This window comes from Oncorhynchus clarkii, chromosome 22 (genome assembly GCF_045791955.1).
Source record: "Oncorhynchus clarkii lewisi isolate Uvic-CL-2024 chromosome 22, UVic_Ocla_1.0, whole genome shotgun sequence".
NCBI lineage: Eukaryota > Metazoa > Chordata > Actinopteri > Salmoniformes > Salmonidae > Oncorhynchus > Oncorhynchus clarkii.
The window spans coordinates 35,067,436-35,087,894 of NC_092168.1; the positions used below are offsets into that span (position 1 = coordinate 35,067,436).

General features: G+C 41.3%; 1 protein-coding gene across 2 annotated transcripts; it reads left to right on the forward strand.

The window, feature by feature from the left end:
* Positions 1–8,385: 8,385 nt before the first annotated feature.
* Positions 8,386–17,243, forward strand: LOC139380824 (eIF5-mimic protein 2-A-like). Of its 2 annotated transcripts, XM_071123913.1 has the most exons (12): positions 8,386–8,527; positions 10,980–11,054; positions 11,139–11,315; positions 12,721–12,815; positions 13,030–13,095; positions 13,533–13,668; positions 14,192–14,301; positions 14,553–14,723; positions 15,046–15,192; positions 15,323–15,461; positions 16,239–16,361; positions 16,563–17,243. In XM_071123913.1, exons 2-12 carry the CDS (start codon positions 10,991–10,993, stop codon positions 16,595–16,597), a joined length of 1,263 nt encoding a protein of 420 aa, XP_070980014.1. In that variant the 5' UTR covers positions 8,386–8,527; positions 10,980–10,990; the 3' UTR covers positions 16,598–17,243. The 2 variants fall into 2 exon arrangements, with proteins under 2 accessions (XP_070980014.1, XP_070980015.1); XM_071123914.1 differs by lacking the exon at positions 10,980–11,054 and having other exon boundaries at positions 8,419–8,527.
* The last annotated feature ends 3,216 nt before the right edge of the window (positions 17,244–20,459 follow it).

The following is a 20,459-nucleotide window of genomic DNA, read 5'->3' on the forward strand; positions in this document are numbered from 1 at the left end:
ATCACCTCATGTTACGTAGCTACATGTGATTGACAGTGGATAAGAAATCAGAGCTCACAACATTCAAATATGATGTATGAACACAATTGCATTAATTTGTTTGATTCATCACAGTTTTCCTTACTAAAGCAGCGCCTGCTTGAGTGTAAATTTGAGTTTGGTGGTCTGCACAAAGTTCGAATACTTTTTGACCTAAACACCTGCATAATATAATCACATCAGTGATGTTAATTAACATACTGATGTGACCCTCAAGTATTTGGAGATTTCAGTTACAGAATCCTCTGGCGCCACCAAGTGGAACTTGGTACCATCTTAGATCGGCTTCCGGTATTGTGTTTCACCCTACTGATGGGAAAGATTGACTTATCAAAAAGGTCTGCAATAGTAAATCATCCCTCTTATATCTACAGTTGAAGTCGGACGTTTACATACACCTTAGCCTAATACATTTAAACTCAGTTTTTCACAATTCCTGACATTTAATCCTAGTAAAAATTCCCTGTCCTCTCTCAGGTCAGTTAGGAACACCACTTTATTTTAAGAATGTGAAATGTCAGAATAATAGTAGAGAGAAGGATTTCTTTCATCTTTTCTTTCTTTCATCACATTCCCAGTATGTCAGAAGTTTACATACACTCAATCAATATTTGGTAGCAATGCCTTTAAATTGTTTAACTTGGGTCAAATGTTTCGGGTAGCCTTCCACAAGCTTCCCACAAGAAGTTGAGTGAATTTTGGCCTATTCCTCCTGACAGAGCTGGTGTAACTGAGTCAGGTTTACAGGCCTCCTTGTTTGCTCACGCTTTTTCAGTTCTGCCCACAAATTTTCTATGGGATTGAGGTCAGGGTTTTGTGATGGCCACTCCAATACCTTGACTTTGTTGTCCTTAAGCCATTTTGCCACAACTTTGGAAGTATGCTTGGGGTCATTGTCCATTTGGAAGACCCGTTTGCGACCAAGCTTTAACTTCCTGACTGATGTCGGTTCAATAGATGCACATACTTTTACATCCTCATGATACCATCTATTTTGTGATGCGCACCAGTCCCTCCTGCAGCAAAGCACCCCCACAACATGATGCTGCCACACCCATGCTTCACAGTTGGGATGGTGTTCTTCGGCTTGCAATCCCCCTTTTTCCTCCAAACATAACTATTGTCATTATGGCCAAACAGTTCTATTTTTGTTTCATCAGACCAGAGAACATTTCTCCAAAAAGAACGATCTTCTTCCCCATGTGTAGTTGCAAACCATAGTCTGGGTTTTTTATGGCGGTTTTGGAGCAGTGGCTTCTTCCTTGCTAAGCGGCCTTTTAGGTTATGTCGATATAAGACTCATTTTACTGTGGATATAGACACTTTTGTACCTGTTTCCTCCAGCATCTTCACAAGGTCCTTTGCTGTTGTTCTGGGATTGATTTGCACTTTTCGCACCCAAGTACGTTTATCTCTAGGAGACAGTACGCGTCTCCTTCCTGAGCGGTATGATGGTTGCGTGGCCCCATGGTGTTTATACTTGCGTACTATTCTTTGTACAGATGAACGTGGTACCTTGAGGCATTTGGAAATTGCTCACAAGGCTGAACCAGACTTGTGGAGGTCTCCAATTTATTTTCTGAGGTCTTGGCTGATTTCTTTTGATTTCCCCATGATGTCAAGCAAAGAGGCACTGAGTTTGAAGGTAGTCCTTGAAATACATCCACAGGTGCACCTCAAATTGACTCAAATGATGTCAATTAGCCTATCAGAAGCTTCTAAAGCCAAGACATAATTTTCTGGAATTTTCCAAGCTGTTTAAAGGCACAGTCAACATAGTGTATGTAAACTTCTGACCCACTGGAATTGTGATACAATGAATTATAAGTGAAATAATCTGTCTGTAAACAATTGTTGAAAACATTACTTGTATCATGCACAAAGTAGATGTCCTAATCGACTTGCCAATACTATAGTTTGTAAACAAGAAATGTGTGGAGTGGTTGAAAAACAAGCTTTAAAGACTACAACCTAAGTGTATGTAAACTTCCAATTTCAACTGCATGTGCAGTCACTGTGGGGATGACTTCCTCAATGCCCTTATTGATAAAGCCAGTGACTGATGTGGTGTACTCCTCAATGCCATCGGAAGAATCCCGGAACATATTCCAGTCTGTGATAGCAAAACAGTCCTGTAGTTTAGCATCTGCTTCATCTGACCACGTTTTTATAGACCGAGTCACTGGTGCTTCCTGCTTTAATTTTAGCTTGTAAGCAGGAATCAGGAGGATAGAATTATGGTCAGATTTGCCAAATGGAGGGCAAGGGAGAGCTTTGTCCGCGTCTCTGTGTGTGAAGTAAAGGTGATCTTGAATTGTTTGCCCTCTGGTTGTGCATTTAACATGCTGATAGAAATGAGGTAAAACTGATTTAAGTTTTCCTGCATTAAAGTCCCCGGCCACTAGGATCACAGCCTCTGGGTGAGCGGTTTCCTGTTTGCTTATTTCCTAATACAGCTGACTCAGTGGGGTCTTAGTGCCAGTCTGTGGTGGTAAATCAACAGCCACGAAAAAAATTGATGAAAATTCTCTTGGCAAATAGTGTGGTCTACAGCTTACAATGAGATACTCTACTTCAGGAGAGAAAAATCTAGAGACTTCCTTAGATTCCGTGCACCAGCTGTTGTTTACAAATATACTCAGACCGCCCCCCCTCGTCTTGTGCTGTTCTGTCTAGCCGGTGCACCTTATACCTCGCTAGCTGAATGTTTTACATGTCGTCATTCAGCCACGATTCGGTGAAACATAAGATGTTACTGCTTTTGATGTCCCGTTGGTAGGATATTCGTGATCGTACTTCGTCTAATTTATTGTCCAATGATTGTACATTGGCAAGTAATATTGATGGTAAGGGCAGATTTCCCACTCGCCGTTGGCGAATACTTACAAAGCACCCCGCCCTGTGTCCTCTGTACCGGAGTCTCTTTCTCTTGCCAATGACGGGGATTTCGGCCTTGTAGGGTGTCTGAAATACATCCTGTGCGTCCTGCTTGATGAAGAAAAAACTGTATACATATGAGATGAGTTATGCAAAATATGTCAACATTATTAAAGTGACTCGTGTTCCATTATTAAAGTGGCCAGTGATTTCAAGTCTATGTATATAGGGCAACAGCCTCTCTGTGTTAGTGATGGCTGTTAAAACCTCTTACTTCTACCCCCTCCTTTTTCGAACATTCTGTTAAAAATCGCGCAACTTTTCAGCGTCCTGCTACTCATGCCAGGAATATAGTATATGCATATGATTAGTATGTGTGGATAGAAAACACTCTGAAGTTTATAAAACTGGTTAAATCACGGCTGTGACTATAACAGATCGTGTGTTTCATTGAAAAACGCAAGAAACAATGCTCTCTGAAAGCTAAAAATAATTTCCATAAGTCACTTCCACGAGTTGTTAAAAGAGAACAGAATTTAATATCGACCTGCCTGCAATTCATACAAATTCCACACGATGTCGCCATTGTCGTCATGTTCAATTGAATTAATTGTTGGAAAATCCATCTATCTGGCATCCATTTTCCCAGTCTTCACCCGGATGTTGTTGAAGAAGACATTAGCAGCCATTGATTTGCAAGCGAAGACCTATTGAAAATACATCGCCCTGTAATCATTTTGATAGATTATAAACGTTTACTAATACCTAAAGTTGGATTACAAAAGGATTTCGAAGTGTTTTGTGAAAGTTTATCGTCGACTTTTTTAATTTTAAAAAATTACGCAGCGTTTAAATACGATGTTTTTTTCTGAATGACACAGCTTCCATACAAAGCTATTTTGGGTATATATGGACCGATTTAAACGAAAAAAAGACCCAATAGTGATGTTTATGGGGCATATAGGAGTGCCAAGAAAGAAGCTCGTCAAAGGTAATGAATGTTTTATATTTTATTTCTGCGTTTTGGGTAGCGCCGGCTACCGCAAAATCTGTTGTTTACGTGTCGTGCTGGCATTTTGGGGGGTGCATGCTATCAGATAATAGCTTCTCATGCTTTCGCCGAAAAGCATTTTAAAAATCTGACTTGCTGGCTAGGTTCACAACGAGTGTAGCTTTAATTCAATACCCTGCTTGTGAATTTTGATCAAAGATTGAGTTGTAACGAGTACATTTAGCATTTAGCGTAGCGCATTTGCATTTCCAGGGGCATACTTGAGACGTCTGCGTCTCAAGTATGGTCAAGAAGTTAACAGTCTGATGGCCTTGAGATAGAAGCTGTTTTCAGTCTCTCGGCCCCAGCTTTGATGTACCTGTACTGACCTCGCCTTCTGGATGATAGCGGGGTGAACAAGCAGTGGCTCGGGTGGTTGTTGTCCTTGCTGATCTATTTGGCCTTCCTGTGACATTGGGTGCTGTAGGTGTCCTGGAGGGCAGGTAGTTTGCCCCGGTGATGCGTTGGGCAGACTGCACCAGCCTCTGGAGAGCCCTGCGGTTGTGGGCAGTGCAGTTGCCATACCAGGTGGTGATACAGCCCGACAGGATGCTCTTAATTGTGCATCTGTAAAGGTTTGTGAAGGTTTAGGTGCCAAGACAAATTTATTCAGCCTCCTGAGGTTGAAGAGGTGCTGTGTCGCCTTCTTCACCACACTGTCTGTTTGGGTGGACCATTTCAGTTTGTCAGTGATGTGTACGCCGAGGAACTTGAAGCTTTCCACCTTTTCCACTGCGGTCCCGTCGATGTGGATAGGGGGGTGCTCCCTCTGCTGTTTCCACAATCAACGATCAGCTCCTTTATTTTGTTGACGTTGGGTGAGAGGCTATCTTTCTGGCACCACACTCCCAGGCACCTCAACTCCTTCCTGTAGGTTATCTCGTCATTGTTGGTAATCAGGCCTACTGCTGTTGTGTCGTCTGCAAACTTGATGATTGAGTTGGAGGAGTGCGTGGCCACGCAGTCATGGGTGAACAGGGAGTACAGGAGGGGGCTGAGCACGCACCCTTGTGGGTCCCCAGTGTTGAGGATCAACACTGTGGTGTTGAATGCTGAGCTGTAGTGAATGAACAGCATTCTTACATAGGTATTCCTCTTGTCCAGATGGGATAGGGCAGTGTAAAGTGCGATGCCAGTTGCATCGTCTGTGGATCTATTTGGGCTGTAAGCAAATTGAAGTGGGTCTAGGGTGTCAGGTAAGGTAGAGGTGATATGATCCTTGACTAGTCACTCAGAGCACTTCATGATGACAGAAGTGAGTGCTATGGGGCGATAGTCATTTTGTTCAGTTACCTTTGCTTTCTTGGGTACAGGAACAATGGTAGACATCTTGAAGCATTTGTGGACAGCAGACTGGGATAGGGAGAGATTGAATATGCTGACCAAGTGTCTCACAATTACATTTTAGGTCAGATACACAGTTATTTCACTGAGCCTATGTAAAAAGCAATTATCTTATTTGCTAAACAATTAATTTAACATTTTATCCAAGATACAGTAACTCATTGTCACACCGACGGACAATACACAATAGGCAGTCACATTTTATTGTTAAGATGTAATTAATGACACTTTCAGAAGTTTCTGACCACTATACAAATGCTTCTAAAAAATCTGTTCTAAACATCAGTAATGGATCCTCATGAAAGAATTTGAAGTGTACTCATTCCAATTACAAGGACTTCCCGAATCGGAAGTGGATCATTTGCGTACCTGCTGCTTTCCTTGGATGTGGTAGCCGTATCTCAGGCTCCCTCTCCAGAATCAAACCCTGATTCCCCATTACCCATGGTCACCATGGTAGGCACAGAAACTACCATCGGAAGTTGATGGGGCAGACAATCGAATGATATGCCTATATGCCTATATGGGTTTTGGGTCTGAAAAATGCATGTCCCCGAAGGTCAACAATTGTTGACATATCTTAGCACTAGAATGTTATCAAAGTAACGTTTGAGCAATAAATGGAACCTTAACTGATTTAATGAGCCATTCACATTTTCACTGTACCGGCCATGTGTACTAAGACTTGCATGGCTTAATCTTTGGGACAAGAATATGGCATAATCACCAGTTAGAGCAGGGGGGAACCAAAAGAGGCACAGCTGATTTGGCCCTCTCAAGATGGATCACTTATGTCAATTAGAGGAGTGAAACTGGTAGGACAGACAGAGAGGGACCAAGGGGAGGGATGGTCTAATGCAGGGAGTGAGAACCAGGAATAGGTGTACCACAGCCCCCAATATGTGCCTGCACCATCACTAGGGCCACGTAAAATAACTAGATCCTCCCCAGAGGGCAGAGACAGACCCAGAAGTCACCAGAGCAATGTTCACCTGCCGAGAGTGAGAAACCAGGCCTGGAATAATGAAAACATAAATATTACATTCAGAATCACTTAAAATGATCAAAAATGCAACAGGATACAAATAGGTCTCATTCAAATAAGTGTTATTTGATGAAAAATAAGTCTAAAAAGGTAATTATACAAGTGTATTAATTGGTTATGTTCCCTGGAGTGACAGGTACTTCCTCTGGCATGACACACCAAGGGGAAAAAGCTGTCAAACCATTCGAAATCTCAGGCTGTATGGTCCATTTTGGGGCTTATTGTTAACAGTAAGCTTTCCATATGATTTCACCACAACAAGTTTTCAGTGCTTTTTTATACTTCAATTGTCAAAAAAGTATTCTTATTTGTAATATACCTGTATATACACATTCAAACTGCATCATACCAAAGAACTTAGAAACTGACCCCTTTTATGGCAATGGCAGAAAAGTGCCACATTTTGATCAATATTTATCATAAAGCTTTTACAGTCTGGTCAGGCCATGTGCTTCAGCCATGTCTTCAGTGCTTACTCAATGCAAGATAACTGTCCCTACCACAATGGTGCCCAAATGCTGGCTCATTATTTAATCACAGAATTGTGTCACACCAAGTGGACATTGCTTTTATGGACAAAATGTAATCAATCAAAACTATTTGGAAATACCATGAATAGACTTGAGGACTATTGTTATTTTAAATAAACTTCTGTGTTATAACTAAAAGATTAGGTGAAGGGAATTGTATTCATTAAAATAAATGTTATAATAATTACTTAAAATCAAAGCTCCTCAACCTTACCTGGGACAGTCACACCATTGGACAATTGTCACGTTTGGTTCCAAATTGTAAGAAAACGAATAATACACTGCATGAATGTACTTATGATCCAAAATAAAAAATCGAAAAAACTTTTAGTATTATATCAATTTTTTTTGTCAATTTAGGTTCAGTTAAATTTGTGTTTGCCATCATGGACAAAAAAGGGGTGTCACCACTACCTATATACCTTTAATTACTAGGGGACTACTTTCATATATCATTTTACATGCTGTAAATGATGTACGTGATTGGATAACATTTGCTTTGAAGATTCCGCCATGCTTGCTGTGTTCTTTGTTTAGAGAGATCTAAGTGGGAAACTCAGAGTTGGGGATGAAATATTAACAGTGGGAGGGCGTTCAAGTGGGTTTTCCGAGTCGTATGCGGGTATTTATGAAATGTACAGATGTTATGAATGTGGCTGATGGCCATACTGTTGGCCTTGCAGTGGGTGGAGGAAGTTAAGCCAGAAAGAGTAGTTATTTGCTCTGATTCATGTGCAGTGCTAAGGAGTCTTCAGTCCTTTATATCACGTAGCAAACAATACCTACTTTATGAGGTGATACAAACCCATGCCAGGAGTAAACAAATGGGTATAAAGATAATATTTACATGGCTCCCCAGCTCATGTGGGATTGGAGGGGAACGATGCAGTTGATGTACTGGCTAAACAAGCACTAAGTAGTTGGGATGCTGATGAGGTAGTTTCAATGAGCAAGGCAGAGGCAAAAATCCTGATATGGACAGTGATGGTGGAGAAATGTCAGGAGCAGTGGAATAGAGATACTAAGGAAAGGCATTTATTTCAAGTCCAGAGGAAAGTTAGGGAGGGGAGAACAGCAGGAAGGGACAGAAGAGAGGAGGCTATATTTACAAGATTAAGGGTGAGACACAGCCAGTTGAATAAGACCTTACATGTGATAGGAAAGTATCCAACAGGAAAATGTGAGTATTGCCAGGAAACAGAGACAGTGGAGCATGTATTGATACAGTGTGGACATTATTGGAGGGAAAGAGGGAGGATGAGATCTAGTATGAGGGAGAAAGGGATACAGGAAATTAGTTTAAAGAGTATATTGAGTAGAACGTCATTAGATATAGCCTCAAATATTTTGTTATCTTTTTTAAGAGCAACGGGGCTGACAGGTAGGATTTAGTTTATCCGTCTCTGGCCCACACTCCAGTATAGTAGGTGGCGGTAATGCACCATAACGTTGGATGCCAACCGCCGATAAACCTCACCAAAGAAGAAGAAGTACGAGCGCTGCATAATGTCTACGTCATATCAAGCTTGCACAGCCGCAATACACCCTTCACGTTTCACTGAGTTTTTTGGTCTGGCCTGTTCAGTTGTGTCGCAGTATTTCGTGTTTCTTCGACTGTTTTTGAGGATAACTTTGATTTCGGTAAGTAGTGTAAGTTAACTTGTATGTCTGGTGTGCTGACGATAGTAGTAGCTAGCTAAATCAATAAAGTTTATTTGACGCCTACGCAAGTTTGCTAACTTTAGCAATTATGCTAGCTAGCTAACGTTAGCTATTTAACTCTGTCAATCATGCCTGCATTGTAGTTAGCTATGTCTTCACAGCAGTAGTTTGCTAGTTCGTCTTGCAGATGTTCAGTATTTGTTGATTTGCAGTTCAATTCTAAAGTAACTAACTAGCTAGCTAACTGGCCATGCATGGATTGCGTCTCCGAGGCCGGTGTGTTAGCCAGCCGACCCGGCCTTTAGCTAGGTAACGCATAGCCAGCAGATCCGACCCCCTTTCATTCAGTTAACTAGGTTCGGAAACCATTCCTGTGTCTAAGACACGGCAGGGAGCAGGCGAGATATGGCATGTAAAACGTACCTCAATCCATGGATGTACACCGAATGCAGGGGGGAAGTAGATATACTTTCTTACCGGTGTGGGACACTCAAGTGCAAACATGCTTTTTTTTCTTCCAAACTACAAAAATTACAAGGTAGCCTACTCTGCTGACACTGACAAACATATCAATAACAACTGTTGTCTGATCCATGTAATTTGCCAAGGAAAAGGGGAGAACCAAATACAATCTGAGATCCACCTAATCTGGAGGAGGAAATTATTGTCCAAAAACAATAAATGCCACAGACCCAATGACAAAGACAGTGAAAATGCACACTCGCCAGTGTTCCAATGTTCTCCGCGGGTGAAGATAAGATGGGCTACTGTTCGCACAATTAAGAAATGTAATAACTTTAAGACAGATTGGAGTCTTTTTGTTGTCATCTCTTTATAGCAATAGCCATTTGCTTTCCAAAGTGTTTCCTGTGATTCTATTTTTAAATATTGCGATATCCCTGGCTGGGTCTCTGCTTTTCACTGGCAGTCGCACTTAAACAGTCATCTGTTTGGTAATTGCAGCTTGTGCTGCCCAAATTGCAGGCCCTTCCAACTGTAGGCTGTGATGTAAATGTAACCTTTATTTAATTAGGCAAGTCAGTTAAGAACATTCTTATTTACAATGATGGCCTTCACCGGCCAAACCCGGATGACGCTGGGCCAATTGTGCACCGCCTATGGGACTCCCAATCATGTCTGGTTGTGATACAGCCTATAATCGAACCATGGTGTTTGTAGTTAAGCCTTTAGCACTGAGATGTGGTGCCTTAGACTGCTGGGCCACTCGGGAGCCCCCAATGTAAAACAATCCACATGTTTTTTTAAGTAAATGATATTCTGTGGCCAAATCATGCTTTCTGTTGTATCCTATTTTGAATTATTGTATTTATTTCTGTATAGACAGGAGTAAGCTAATTAGGCTATGTACTTTTGGAAATTTAATTCGATATACTTTAGGGAAAGTTTCCCCTAGTCTTATGGACACGTCACCTATGCCTTTTTAATGCGGCATAAACACAACCAGTCATGATGTTTTCATCTGATTGCCAAACAAAGATGCTCCTGTAGGCTACCTGCACATATTTGTCCACTCACAAAATAATTTCAGCATTCAAATACAAACTGTGCACCTGCGATTTGAAGACTGGGAAGAGACATCTGTTACAAAACACCTACGTGTATTGTAATGATATTCTGTGATTGTCATTAGGCCTACACTTGTAGCCTGAATTGATGCATCCACTGTTGTCCATGTACTCCTCGGTCTTGGCCACTCACCTCTGCCTTGTCCCCGAGCGTCTCGGCCACTCATCTCCCACTGACAAAATCTAAGTGTTCTCCTCGAACCACAGCGCAATTTGGTCTCCAGTCAATTCGCAAATGTTCATGTGGCTGACATGCAGTCATGTTAAATAATTGTGTAATAGCCTATAGTTTTTGGACATGTATTAATTGTTATAGGCTAACGTTTTACCGGGACAGCGTACCCCCACTATTTATTTTGCATGGACGCTGTACCGGAGCGTACCGCCTTTTGCCCCTGGTCCCATAATCACAACTGTTACACAGAGAAGATTGAACAACTTTGTTTACAAGTAAACTGACATTTTTGTCCTCCTTTAGCTAGCAGTAACAACAGCAGCCATTATGAAATGGCACATCCCGTTGAACAACAAATGAGCTGATTCCAAAATGGCTCCTGTGGCTTCTGCTACCTAGATTCGGGCCAAAAATGACAATTTTCCTGAAAAACTTAGCAATCGTTCAGATGTAACAGACAATTCGGAGTACAAAACATTTCTCATCAATGGATTGAGGTACTTTTCCCAAGCCTTGTCTTGTGCCGGCTCCGTGGTGTCTTAAATACACATGAATGCTGTCCGACCCTAGTACAGCTGTAAGCAAGCGGATTGGATCTGCTGGCTAAGTAAAGCAACAAACATTAGCTAATCTTTCAGCTATAGTATAATCTTCTCTCTGTCTCATTCAGGGTGTCTTTTTATGAGTAATCAAAAGATTCAGAAGCCAACGCTTACAGGCCAGCGTTTTAAAACTAGGAAGAGAGGTGGGTGTAAACTGAATATTGATATCATGACTGGTCAATTGCTGTTATGATTTGTCTCTAATGAATGCATTGATCTTTCAACAGATGAAAAGAAGGTGTTTGACCCTACTCAGTTTCAGGAAACCATTGTACAAGGTTTGAACCAAACTGGCAGTGATCTGGACGCTGTTGCGAAATTTCTTGATGCCTCTGGGGCCAAGCTTGACTACCGCCGCTATGCTGAGACGCTCTTCGACATCCTGGTGGCTGGCGGAATGCTGGGTAAGGATGGAATAGAATGCTGGGAAAGGATAGAATTAGAGGTCGACCGATTATGATTTTTCGATACAGATACCGATTATTGGAGGACCAAAAAAGCCGATATAGAGTAATCGGCCAATTTTTTTACATTTCTTTTAATTTTTAAAATGTATTTTTAATTTGTAATAATGACAATTACAACAATACTGAATGAACACTTATTTTAACTTAACATAATACACCAATAAAATCAATTTAGCCTCAAGTAAATAATGAAACATGTTTAATTTGGTTTAAATAATGCAAAAACAAAGTGTTGGAGCAGAAAGTAAAAGTGCAATATGTGCAATGTAAGAAAGCTAATGTTTCAGTTCCTTGCTGAGAACATATGAAAGCTGGTGGTTCCTTTTAACATGAGTCTTCAATATTCCCAGGTAAGAAGTTTTAGGCTGTAGTTATTATAGTAATTATAGGACTATTTCCCTCTATACCATTTGTATTTCATTAACCTTTGACTATTGGATGTTCTTATAGGCACTTTAGTATTGCCAGTGTAACAGTATAGCTTCTGTTCCTCTCCTCGCTCCTCCCTGGGCTCGAACCAGCAACACAACGACAACAGCCACCATTGAAGCAGCGTTACCCATGCAGAGTAAGGGAAACAACCACCCCGAGGCTCAGAGCGAGTGACGTTTGAAATGCTATTAGCGCGCGCTAACTAGCTAGCCATTTCACTTCGGTTACACCAGCCTCATCTCGGGAGTTGATAGGCTTTGAAGTCATAAACAGCGCAATGCTTGACGCACAACGTAGTGCTGCTGGCAAAACGCACGAAAGTGCTGTTTGAATGAATGTTTACGCGCCTTCTTCTGCCTACCACCGCTCAGTCAGATACTTGTATGCTCAGTCAGATTATATGCAATGCAAGACACGCTAGATAATATCTAGTAATATCATCAACTATGTGTAGTTAACTAGTGATTATGATTGATTGTTTTTTATAGGATAAGTTTAATGCTAGCTAGCAACTTACCTTGGCTTACTGCATTTGCGTAACAGGCAGTCTCCTTGTGGAGTGCAACGAGAGAGAGGCAGGTCGTTATTGCAATGGACTAGTTAACTCTAGTTAACCATTCCTAGGCAGTCATTGAAAATAAGAATGTTCTTAACTGACTTCCCTAGTTAAATAAAGGTATAAAAAAATATTTAAATCAGCCCCCCAAAAAATTATTTTGGATTTGTTATGAAAACTTGAAATCGGCTCTAATTAATCGGCCATTTCCGATCAATCGGTCGACCTCTAGATAGAATGTTGGTGTAATGATGGGAAAGAATAGAATTCCGGGAAAATAATATATTTCTGGTGATAGAATGAATAAATGTGTGTGACAGTCTGTATAATAACTTCCCCTTTTTTCTTGTTCAGCCCCAGGTGGTACCTTGTCAGATGACTTGACCCGTACGGAGTTCTGTCTGTTTACAGCACAAGAAGACCTGGAGACCATGCAAGCATATGCTCAGGTACACTTGTGCAATAGTGTTTGTTTTTGGTTTAATAATAAAGAGCTGAATATGATAATACCTTGACTTACTAGCAGTATTAGTAGTGGTGCTTCAAACCCCTTTCCCTTTTTTACTGACAGAAAAGGTTGATTATAATAAGTGTGCTACAGTTTTGATTGACATTGGGCTGTTTTTTTAGAGATCTGATTTAATTTTCCCATCCGATACCTAGGTTTTCAACAAGCTTATCAGGCGTTACAAGTACCTGGAGAAAGGGTTTGAAGAGGAGATCAAGAAGGTGAAGGCATTGTTGATTGTCGTCTTGAGCAACGTTGTTCAAGATGTGACTTACTCTCTTATCTGTTGGATCATTCAACTGTAAACCAGTTATTCAACTCATTGATGTTCCCCAAATTACATCCATAGGGTGTTGGTAAAAATGAGTGCACTGTAAAGGGAATAGGGTGCTATTTGAGATGCAGTCAGAATGGATAACATTATTGATCCTGGCATCATTATAGAATATGCAATTCTTTCAACTTATGTTCAATAATGTTATCCAGTCCAAAGTGCTGCATTCTATCCAAACCGTATACTCCTGTCTTTGGCGAATATGCAATTTAAGTTTGCTAAGGATGGAATAGAATTGCATTCTGTTCTTATACCAGCATTCTATTGTATTCCATTCTAAGTTTCAGTGTTTGAGTTTCCCTCTTGTTCTTCTCTCCTGTGCAGTTGCTGCTATTCCTGAAGGGATTCACTGAATCTGAGCGCAACAAGCTGGCCATGTTGACTGGCATCCTGCTGGCCAATGGCAACATCTCAGCCTCAATCCTCAACAGCCTCTACAATGAGAACCTCGTCAAAGAAGGTGTGAGGCAGTGCCAGCTCAATAGGGCAGGCTTCTGCTACAAACGTTAAAGGGATAGTATGAGATTTTATCTACTTACCCAGAGTCTGGTGAACTCATGGATGCCATTATGTTTCTGATTGGTTCTTGAAACTACCTCTTAACTTCCTTCATACTGGACACAGAGTCCATCGCTTTAAGCCTGGTCCTGAACAAAAAATTACTTTCAATAGATTCTCCATTGATCATTATTTTAAAAAATCTAGGACTAGATTTAATCTGTCTGGAAAACCAGCCTATATACTTACAAGTGCATCTCCAGTTACTTTATTACTTAAATTAAACATTGCGTACGTTCACTGTAACATGTGAATTTACGAAGGGCATAATTATGGTTTTGTCTCATACAACAGTCCTTGTGTCTGAAGTTGCTTCATTTCTGTTTTTACAGGGCGGACTTGTTGAATCGTGTCCTGTGGTATTTGGCTTTTCACCTGGTAGGCACTAGGCCTAAAATATGGTTAACCCTTATTTTTTTACCCAGGTGTCTCTGCAGCCTTTGCTGTGAAACTTTTCAAATCCTGGATCCATGAGAAAGATATCAACTCTGTGGCAGGAAGTCTCCGCAAGGTCGGCATGGATAATAGACTTTTGGTGAGTGAGACCACCAATCATGTGGGTGATGTCCAATCCAAAACCATGCGTGTTTTCTTTTGGTCGGTGTAATACAATAATTGATTAGCAGGGAAGTTAAGAATGGGCAGCTCTCCTGGGAATACGAGGGCTGTATCTCAATTTGTCTATCTCCTCGCCGCCTCAACTTAATCATAAAGATACAATGTAATAGTATTTGTTCTATTTAATTCTGTGATGTAAAGCCTGTTTCTCCACCTTGTGTTTTGCAGGAGCTGTTCCCTGCCAACAAGCGGAGCTGTGAGCATTTCTCTAAGTACTTCACAGACGCCGGTCTCAAAGAGCTGTCAGACTTTGCCAGGAACCAGCAGGCCATAGGGTCCCGTAAGGAACTTCAGAAGGATCTCCAGGAACAAATGGAACGCGGGGACCCTTTCAAAGACGTGAGTCCAAAGTCTGGGTCTATGCTGATTGCTGGAGAAGTACTCCACTGGTTGAGTTCCCTACCCTTAACTCTTAAAGGGTGCAATTGCTCTCATTCTCACTTCTGAATTTAGAAGCATTGGGTTGGTGTTAGCATGAGGAGTAAATTTTAGCACACTTGGGGTAGAAAATCGGATCACAGCCTTGGTCTGTGTTGATGAAGGACATTGTTTGATTATGATACCTAATTGTGGTAGCATGGGATGCAGATGAAATGCCCAATAACCAGAAGCAGTTGTTCCTTACTTACTGACCTACTTTCCTGTCATCCTTTCCCTCCAGATCATTGCGTCAGCCAGGGAGGAAATGAAAAAGAACAACATCTCAGAGCAGACCATGATTGGCATCGTGTGGACCAGTGTTATGAGCTATGTGGAGTGGAACAAGAAAGAGGAACTGGTCACAGAACAAGCCATCAAGCACTTGAAGGTGAGCTGGGTGGTTTACACTGATTTCACAGAGCCGTCACTTTCACCGTTGTGACGGAATTGAGTGTCATTTTTTGTCACTAGTTTTCATGACTCAACAAAACACCCCCTTTCTCTCCACCTCTCTGCAGCAATACAGCCCCTTGTTGAAGGCTTTCACATCCCAGGGAGCCTCTGAGATCCTGCTGCTCGTGAAGATGCAGGAGTACTGCTACGACAACATCCACTTCATGAACTCCTTCCAGAAGATTGTGGTGCTGCTCTACAAAGGTAACCGCACGGGTAGAAGGAGCAGCTGACATCTTGGGTTAGTTACCAGTATCTTTGGTAAAAGCGATGCCTCTCTGCTTAGCACTCAGCATTAAGAAGATGGATTGAGGGAAAGGACCTGCAACAGACTAGCTTCCTGTCCAGGGAGTGTGTTTGTTCATCAAGCTGCCTTATGCTACAGAAACAGGAGAAGGGCTCCTGAGCCTTATGGGTTGTTCTGGCTTGGACAGGGCTTACTTATACAAAGGTAAATGAGATCAGGGAATAGCGTTGTCTGCCACCTTAGTCCTTGTTTCCTCAATCCCTATCAAAGCTCATTGGAGGAGGATGTCTGAGGGAGGGACCTTGGATACTTGTATCCATTGAGCAATGATCCTTTCTGAATGACCCTGGATTCAGACAGTAGCAACCAAAACCTTCCCGCTGCACTTATCAAAGCGGGATCTGGATTAACTACCATTAAAAGTATGTTCCTATTCCGGCTAGCCCATCTGAACCCACCAGAAAATATTGTAGGGACAGTGGTCATTTTATATTGGTGTGTCTTCTTCCAAATATAAGAGGGGGAGAGGTGAGACACATGCACGCTTTCACTTGCTGAAGAAGCAGATTTTGCTGTTAATGTGTGAATGCAAGGTGAGTGACATAAGAGAATGTTTTTCTGTTGCCTAACAGATTCACATCAACACTTTGTATTTTGGCACAATTGTCTTTGTCAAGTGGCTATAACTGCATATTCATGCAGTTGTAATTTTCATGTTGATGTATTTTTCCCAGCGGATGTTTTGAGTGAGGAGGCCATTCTTAAGTGGTACACAGAGGCCCATGTTGCCAAAGGAAGGAGTGTGTTCCTGGAACAGATGAAAAAATTTGTGGAGTGGCTCAAGAACGCAGAGGAAGGTGAGCATGGCTTACATTTTACGTTAGTCAGGTAATTTAGCAGGAAATCGTATCCAGCGACACTGAAAATCAATGAATTCAACTAGCTCATGTGGGTATAAAAACCTTCAAAAATCCTCTAGTCCCTGTGGTTTTGTCTGTATTCGCCATAGCACCGTATTCTGTTCATGCAGTTGACTTGAATCTCATCTTTTTTCCCAGAATCTGAGTCCGAGGAGGACGAGGCTGCTGACTAACGGACCTCAAGCCAAATCCAAGGCGCGTCATTTTTTTTATTTTTTATAACGTACAGTAGCACCAGGAGCAGTAGAATGTTCTGTTACAGAAGTGCTAGTCCCCTCCCCCCTTTTCTTTTTTCTACCTCCTCCACTCCAACCATGATGTATAGATGTAAGGGCTTTTACATTCTGTTCATTCTAAAACTAATAAAGTTTACACTTGTGGATAGCATGAATCATGAATAGTCCCCCTTGAAATTCTTAATGATTCTTCATTTGAAGGGAAAGACATGTTGCCACATTTAACCCCCTAAGGTTGATGTCTGCACCCCTGCAGAAATGTAATTGTCATATTAATAAAAAAAATCCCCATAGAAATCTGTCAGTTTAAGCTGGGGGGGGGGGGGGGGTGTGTCACTATCTGTTCCATGTAGTGAATCTGCGTTTACGTATGGGCTAATGACAGTAAGGCCGAATTAAAATGTTACATTAAATCATTTTACAGGATTTGTTTTTGATACTTCAAGTGATCTTCAAAATCAAATGGCAAAATTATCATTATGACCTTAAAGCAATTTCATATAGATTAGATTTAATATTGGTTGTTTTTATAATTTCTTTACACTATCAATTAGTCTTTTTAAAATAAAGTTTAGTACTGGTATTCAGTGTTGGTGTAATTACTCTGAGATTATGTCATTCTGAATAGTGTAATTTACTCATGAGGCTTCTGAAATGACCCTCAACAGCAGTTATGGAAAGTTGGGGTTCAGAGATATTGTTGATGTAAGTACGAAATATGAGTGATTTAAAAGGATGGATTATGTTAGTGTAAATTATTTTAATGGGCAATTCCATGGTGACCGTGACAGACAAAAACCAATGATTGCAAAGTTAAACAAACCATACCACTGAATGCACAAGGACTACTTTTAACAATTTCCATTCAACATTTTACCAAAACACATTTACAGTGCAGAGTTTGGTTCGAAACAGAATGATGGTTTGTGCAGATCCCTTACCCATCCCTTTCATATGATTCATGCTCATACACATGCAATATTAACCTAACCTACATGTAATCCAAAGTACCTGGAAAGACTAACATTGCACTACATACCTTGAAGATCACAAGGAGCAACATTATTCACGGTGTACAAATCAGCGATCCAACTCTCACTTTAAAAGGCAATTATGGCTCAGTCAAGCATGATGAAAACAAGGGGATGAGACAGTAATTCAAAGCCCAACATAAACACTTGAATTTCACCTGCTGTAGGAGGTCGAGGAAGTGAAAAACAAGTAATTTAGAACAAAATAAATGTATTTAGTGGAGCACTTTTCTTTAGTTCTCAAAGCTCTACTGAGGAAAAATAAATAATTATATACAATAAAAACCCATTTGGAATAAAGGCAGGGGAAATGGCAATAGTGGGCTAGGTGCTAAATACTGTTTTGATTGGGACTGTAGAAGTGGGATTTAATGCCTGTTTGAAAAGTTCAGGGTAATTGAGAGGAAGTCAGGTGGTCAGGAAGAGCATTCCACAGGTAAGGGTCAAGGGAGCAGTAGGCTCGGTCACCCATTGTTCAGAGATGTTTCTTGGGGACTTAGCGCTTTAGAGAGAGGCTGGAGCGAAGAGTTTGACGTGGCTCGCTGTTTGAGATGAGGTATCTTATGTAGGTGGGGCTCATTCCATTTAAGGCTTTACATACAAGCATGAGGATTTTGGAGTCGATCCTGTAATTGACCGGTAGCCAGTGGAGTTAGGCCAGGATCGGGCGATGTGGTCTGACTTCTTGGTCCTGGCAGCACTGCTCTGCGTTAAATGGAGCCTCTAGTGATTTGGCTGGGAGGCCACCCAAATAGCGCATTGCTGTAGTCAGTCAGAGAGAAGATGTTGTGGATGAGTTTATCTGCGTATGACAGCAATTTCGATAGAAGAACATATATATATATATATATATTTTAATGAATCCCCTGGCATGGTGGGTAATGTTGAGGCCATTGCAAGACAGTTAACAGACTGGGGGGTTGTCAAGATACCTCAATTAGCAAGACACTTTATTCTGGGTCACTGAGTAAAGTTACTCTTACAGGTTTTGATTGACTGAATTAATTAAACAAATACAGTCTGTATACTCTGTGGTGCAGTGAACAAGCAGGGAACCTCTCACCATGCGGACCTGGAACTGGCCATCCTTGACTTGTTTTTCCAACCTGCAGAACAACTTCATATTTTTTATGTACTGTAGTAGGGTATTGTATGTTTGAAGCCCCATGCATGCTTTCACCTCAGCCACAAACAGGCTACAACAATAAAATTAAGATCGGGGAAAGCAGATTTGTTCTACTGCTTTTGAATCAATAGTTACAGCATTGCATGTTCAGAAACGTTAAATACATTTTTGCTAATCACCAATAGATGGCAGTATGAGTATGTCATAAAAATGTGGTCCTCTCCAGTGAAACATAGGATAAATAAACCTATTAAATTGGCTAAAGCTTGAAAGTGCAATCAAATCTAGGAAGTATTAGACTTTTATTTTTGACCCTAAGGAAGCGTAGCTTTGTTGTTTGCATTTGGGAAGAGTGGCATGCCTGTACAGGGATGGCACTGTTCTGAGAGCCGTGTGTGTGCGCTTGTGTGCATGTGTGTGTAGCTGAGTAGGCAGCCATGTTGTTGATGGCTGTGATGTCCTCCCACCTCTCTGTACTGCCAACAACACAAGCAGCGCCAAGGCAGTGGGACTTTGCTCTGCCTGTCAAGCTGCTGCTGCCTGCCGCCGTCTTGGTAAGCTGTCACAGTGCACTCCCCTCCTCTCTTCCCCTCTCATCACTGTATGCCAGTAGATGCTCTGGTAGTAGTGTAAGCCAAAGGTGTGTGCTGTTGCGAAGAGGCCATGCTACCGAATATGCCCTGCATGCAGAAGTTTTCCCTGTCAACTAAAGGAGCCGTTTGTTTCTTAGTACTTGAGCATCTATTTTCCATTGCGAGATGGTCACTAGATGATAACACCTGTTGACTCTTGGCATTCTTTGTCTAGTAATAAGGGACTCTGAGATGAGGGGGACAGAGTTGCCTTGATGAGTGGATTCTCAGGGGATGTCGGTGTACCCCACTTTATTGCTTGACATTTAGCCTTGTTCTTGCCAGGCTTTTAGGATTCTCCTAGTCATGATGTGTATGCAACAATACGGCATCTAGCTATGCAATACTACTTGATATTGGCAACAAATCACTTGAAGAGAGGTATGGATTCCACCATTTTATATTGTTGTGGAAAACTCGATCCAAAGATTAAGGCAGAGACTATTTAATTGTATAATAGAAACATCTTTATTCAAGCAGCTGCAAAGGAGATCTGTCTCTTATTTCACAGGGAGGAACTTGAATAATAAACTGTTCCGAGTCCCTTATGTAGTGAGAGGTAATAATACAATCATAATGTTACACAACAGTTATTTCATACAGCAACAGTTCCGGGACACAACGTGTTAGGGTGCAGACATACCAGGAGTCGATGAAAGGCATAACATCACAGTCCAACACAAAACATATCCCTTGAGAAGTTACAACGTCTTACCCCAAATTCTGCCACCACAATATTATAAACAAAAACAACTGCTCTTACATAAACAACTGGCAGTTTAGTTTTAGGAAATTGAAACTTACAAATGTTTCTCTTCTCTCTCTGTTGGACTTGCAGCGTGAACTGAATAGACTTGTGAAAACAATTATTCTGAATTTCACACTGCTGCTTGGTCAATAAACAGACTCAGAATGCAATGCAGAATTCATCTAAATAACACCGTCAGAAAACAGACACACAACCCAGCCAGGACAGGACTAGTTTGCTGATGACACCATGGTTGAAGGCC

What these genes read in the sequence shown, in the direction of transcription:
- LOC139380824 (XM_071123913.1), top strand. Translation starts at nt 10,991, where the DNA reads ATGAGTAATCAAAAGATTCAGAAGCCAACGCTTACAGGCCAGCGTTTT. An exon ending in GCGGGGACCCTTTCAAAGAC is followed by an intron (nt 14,724 to 15,045) that starts GTGAGTCCAAAG and finishes CTTTCCCTCCAG; the next exon opens with ATCATTGCGTCAGCCAGGGA. An exon ending in AAGCCATCAAGCACTTGAAG is followed by an intron (nt 15,193 to 15,322) that starts GTGAGCTGGGTG and finishes ACCTCTCTGCAG; the next exon opens with CAATACAGCCCCTTGTTGAA.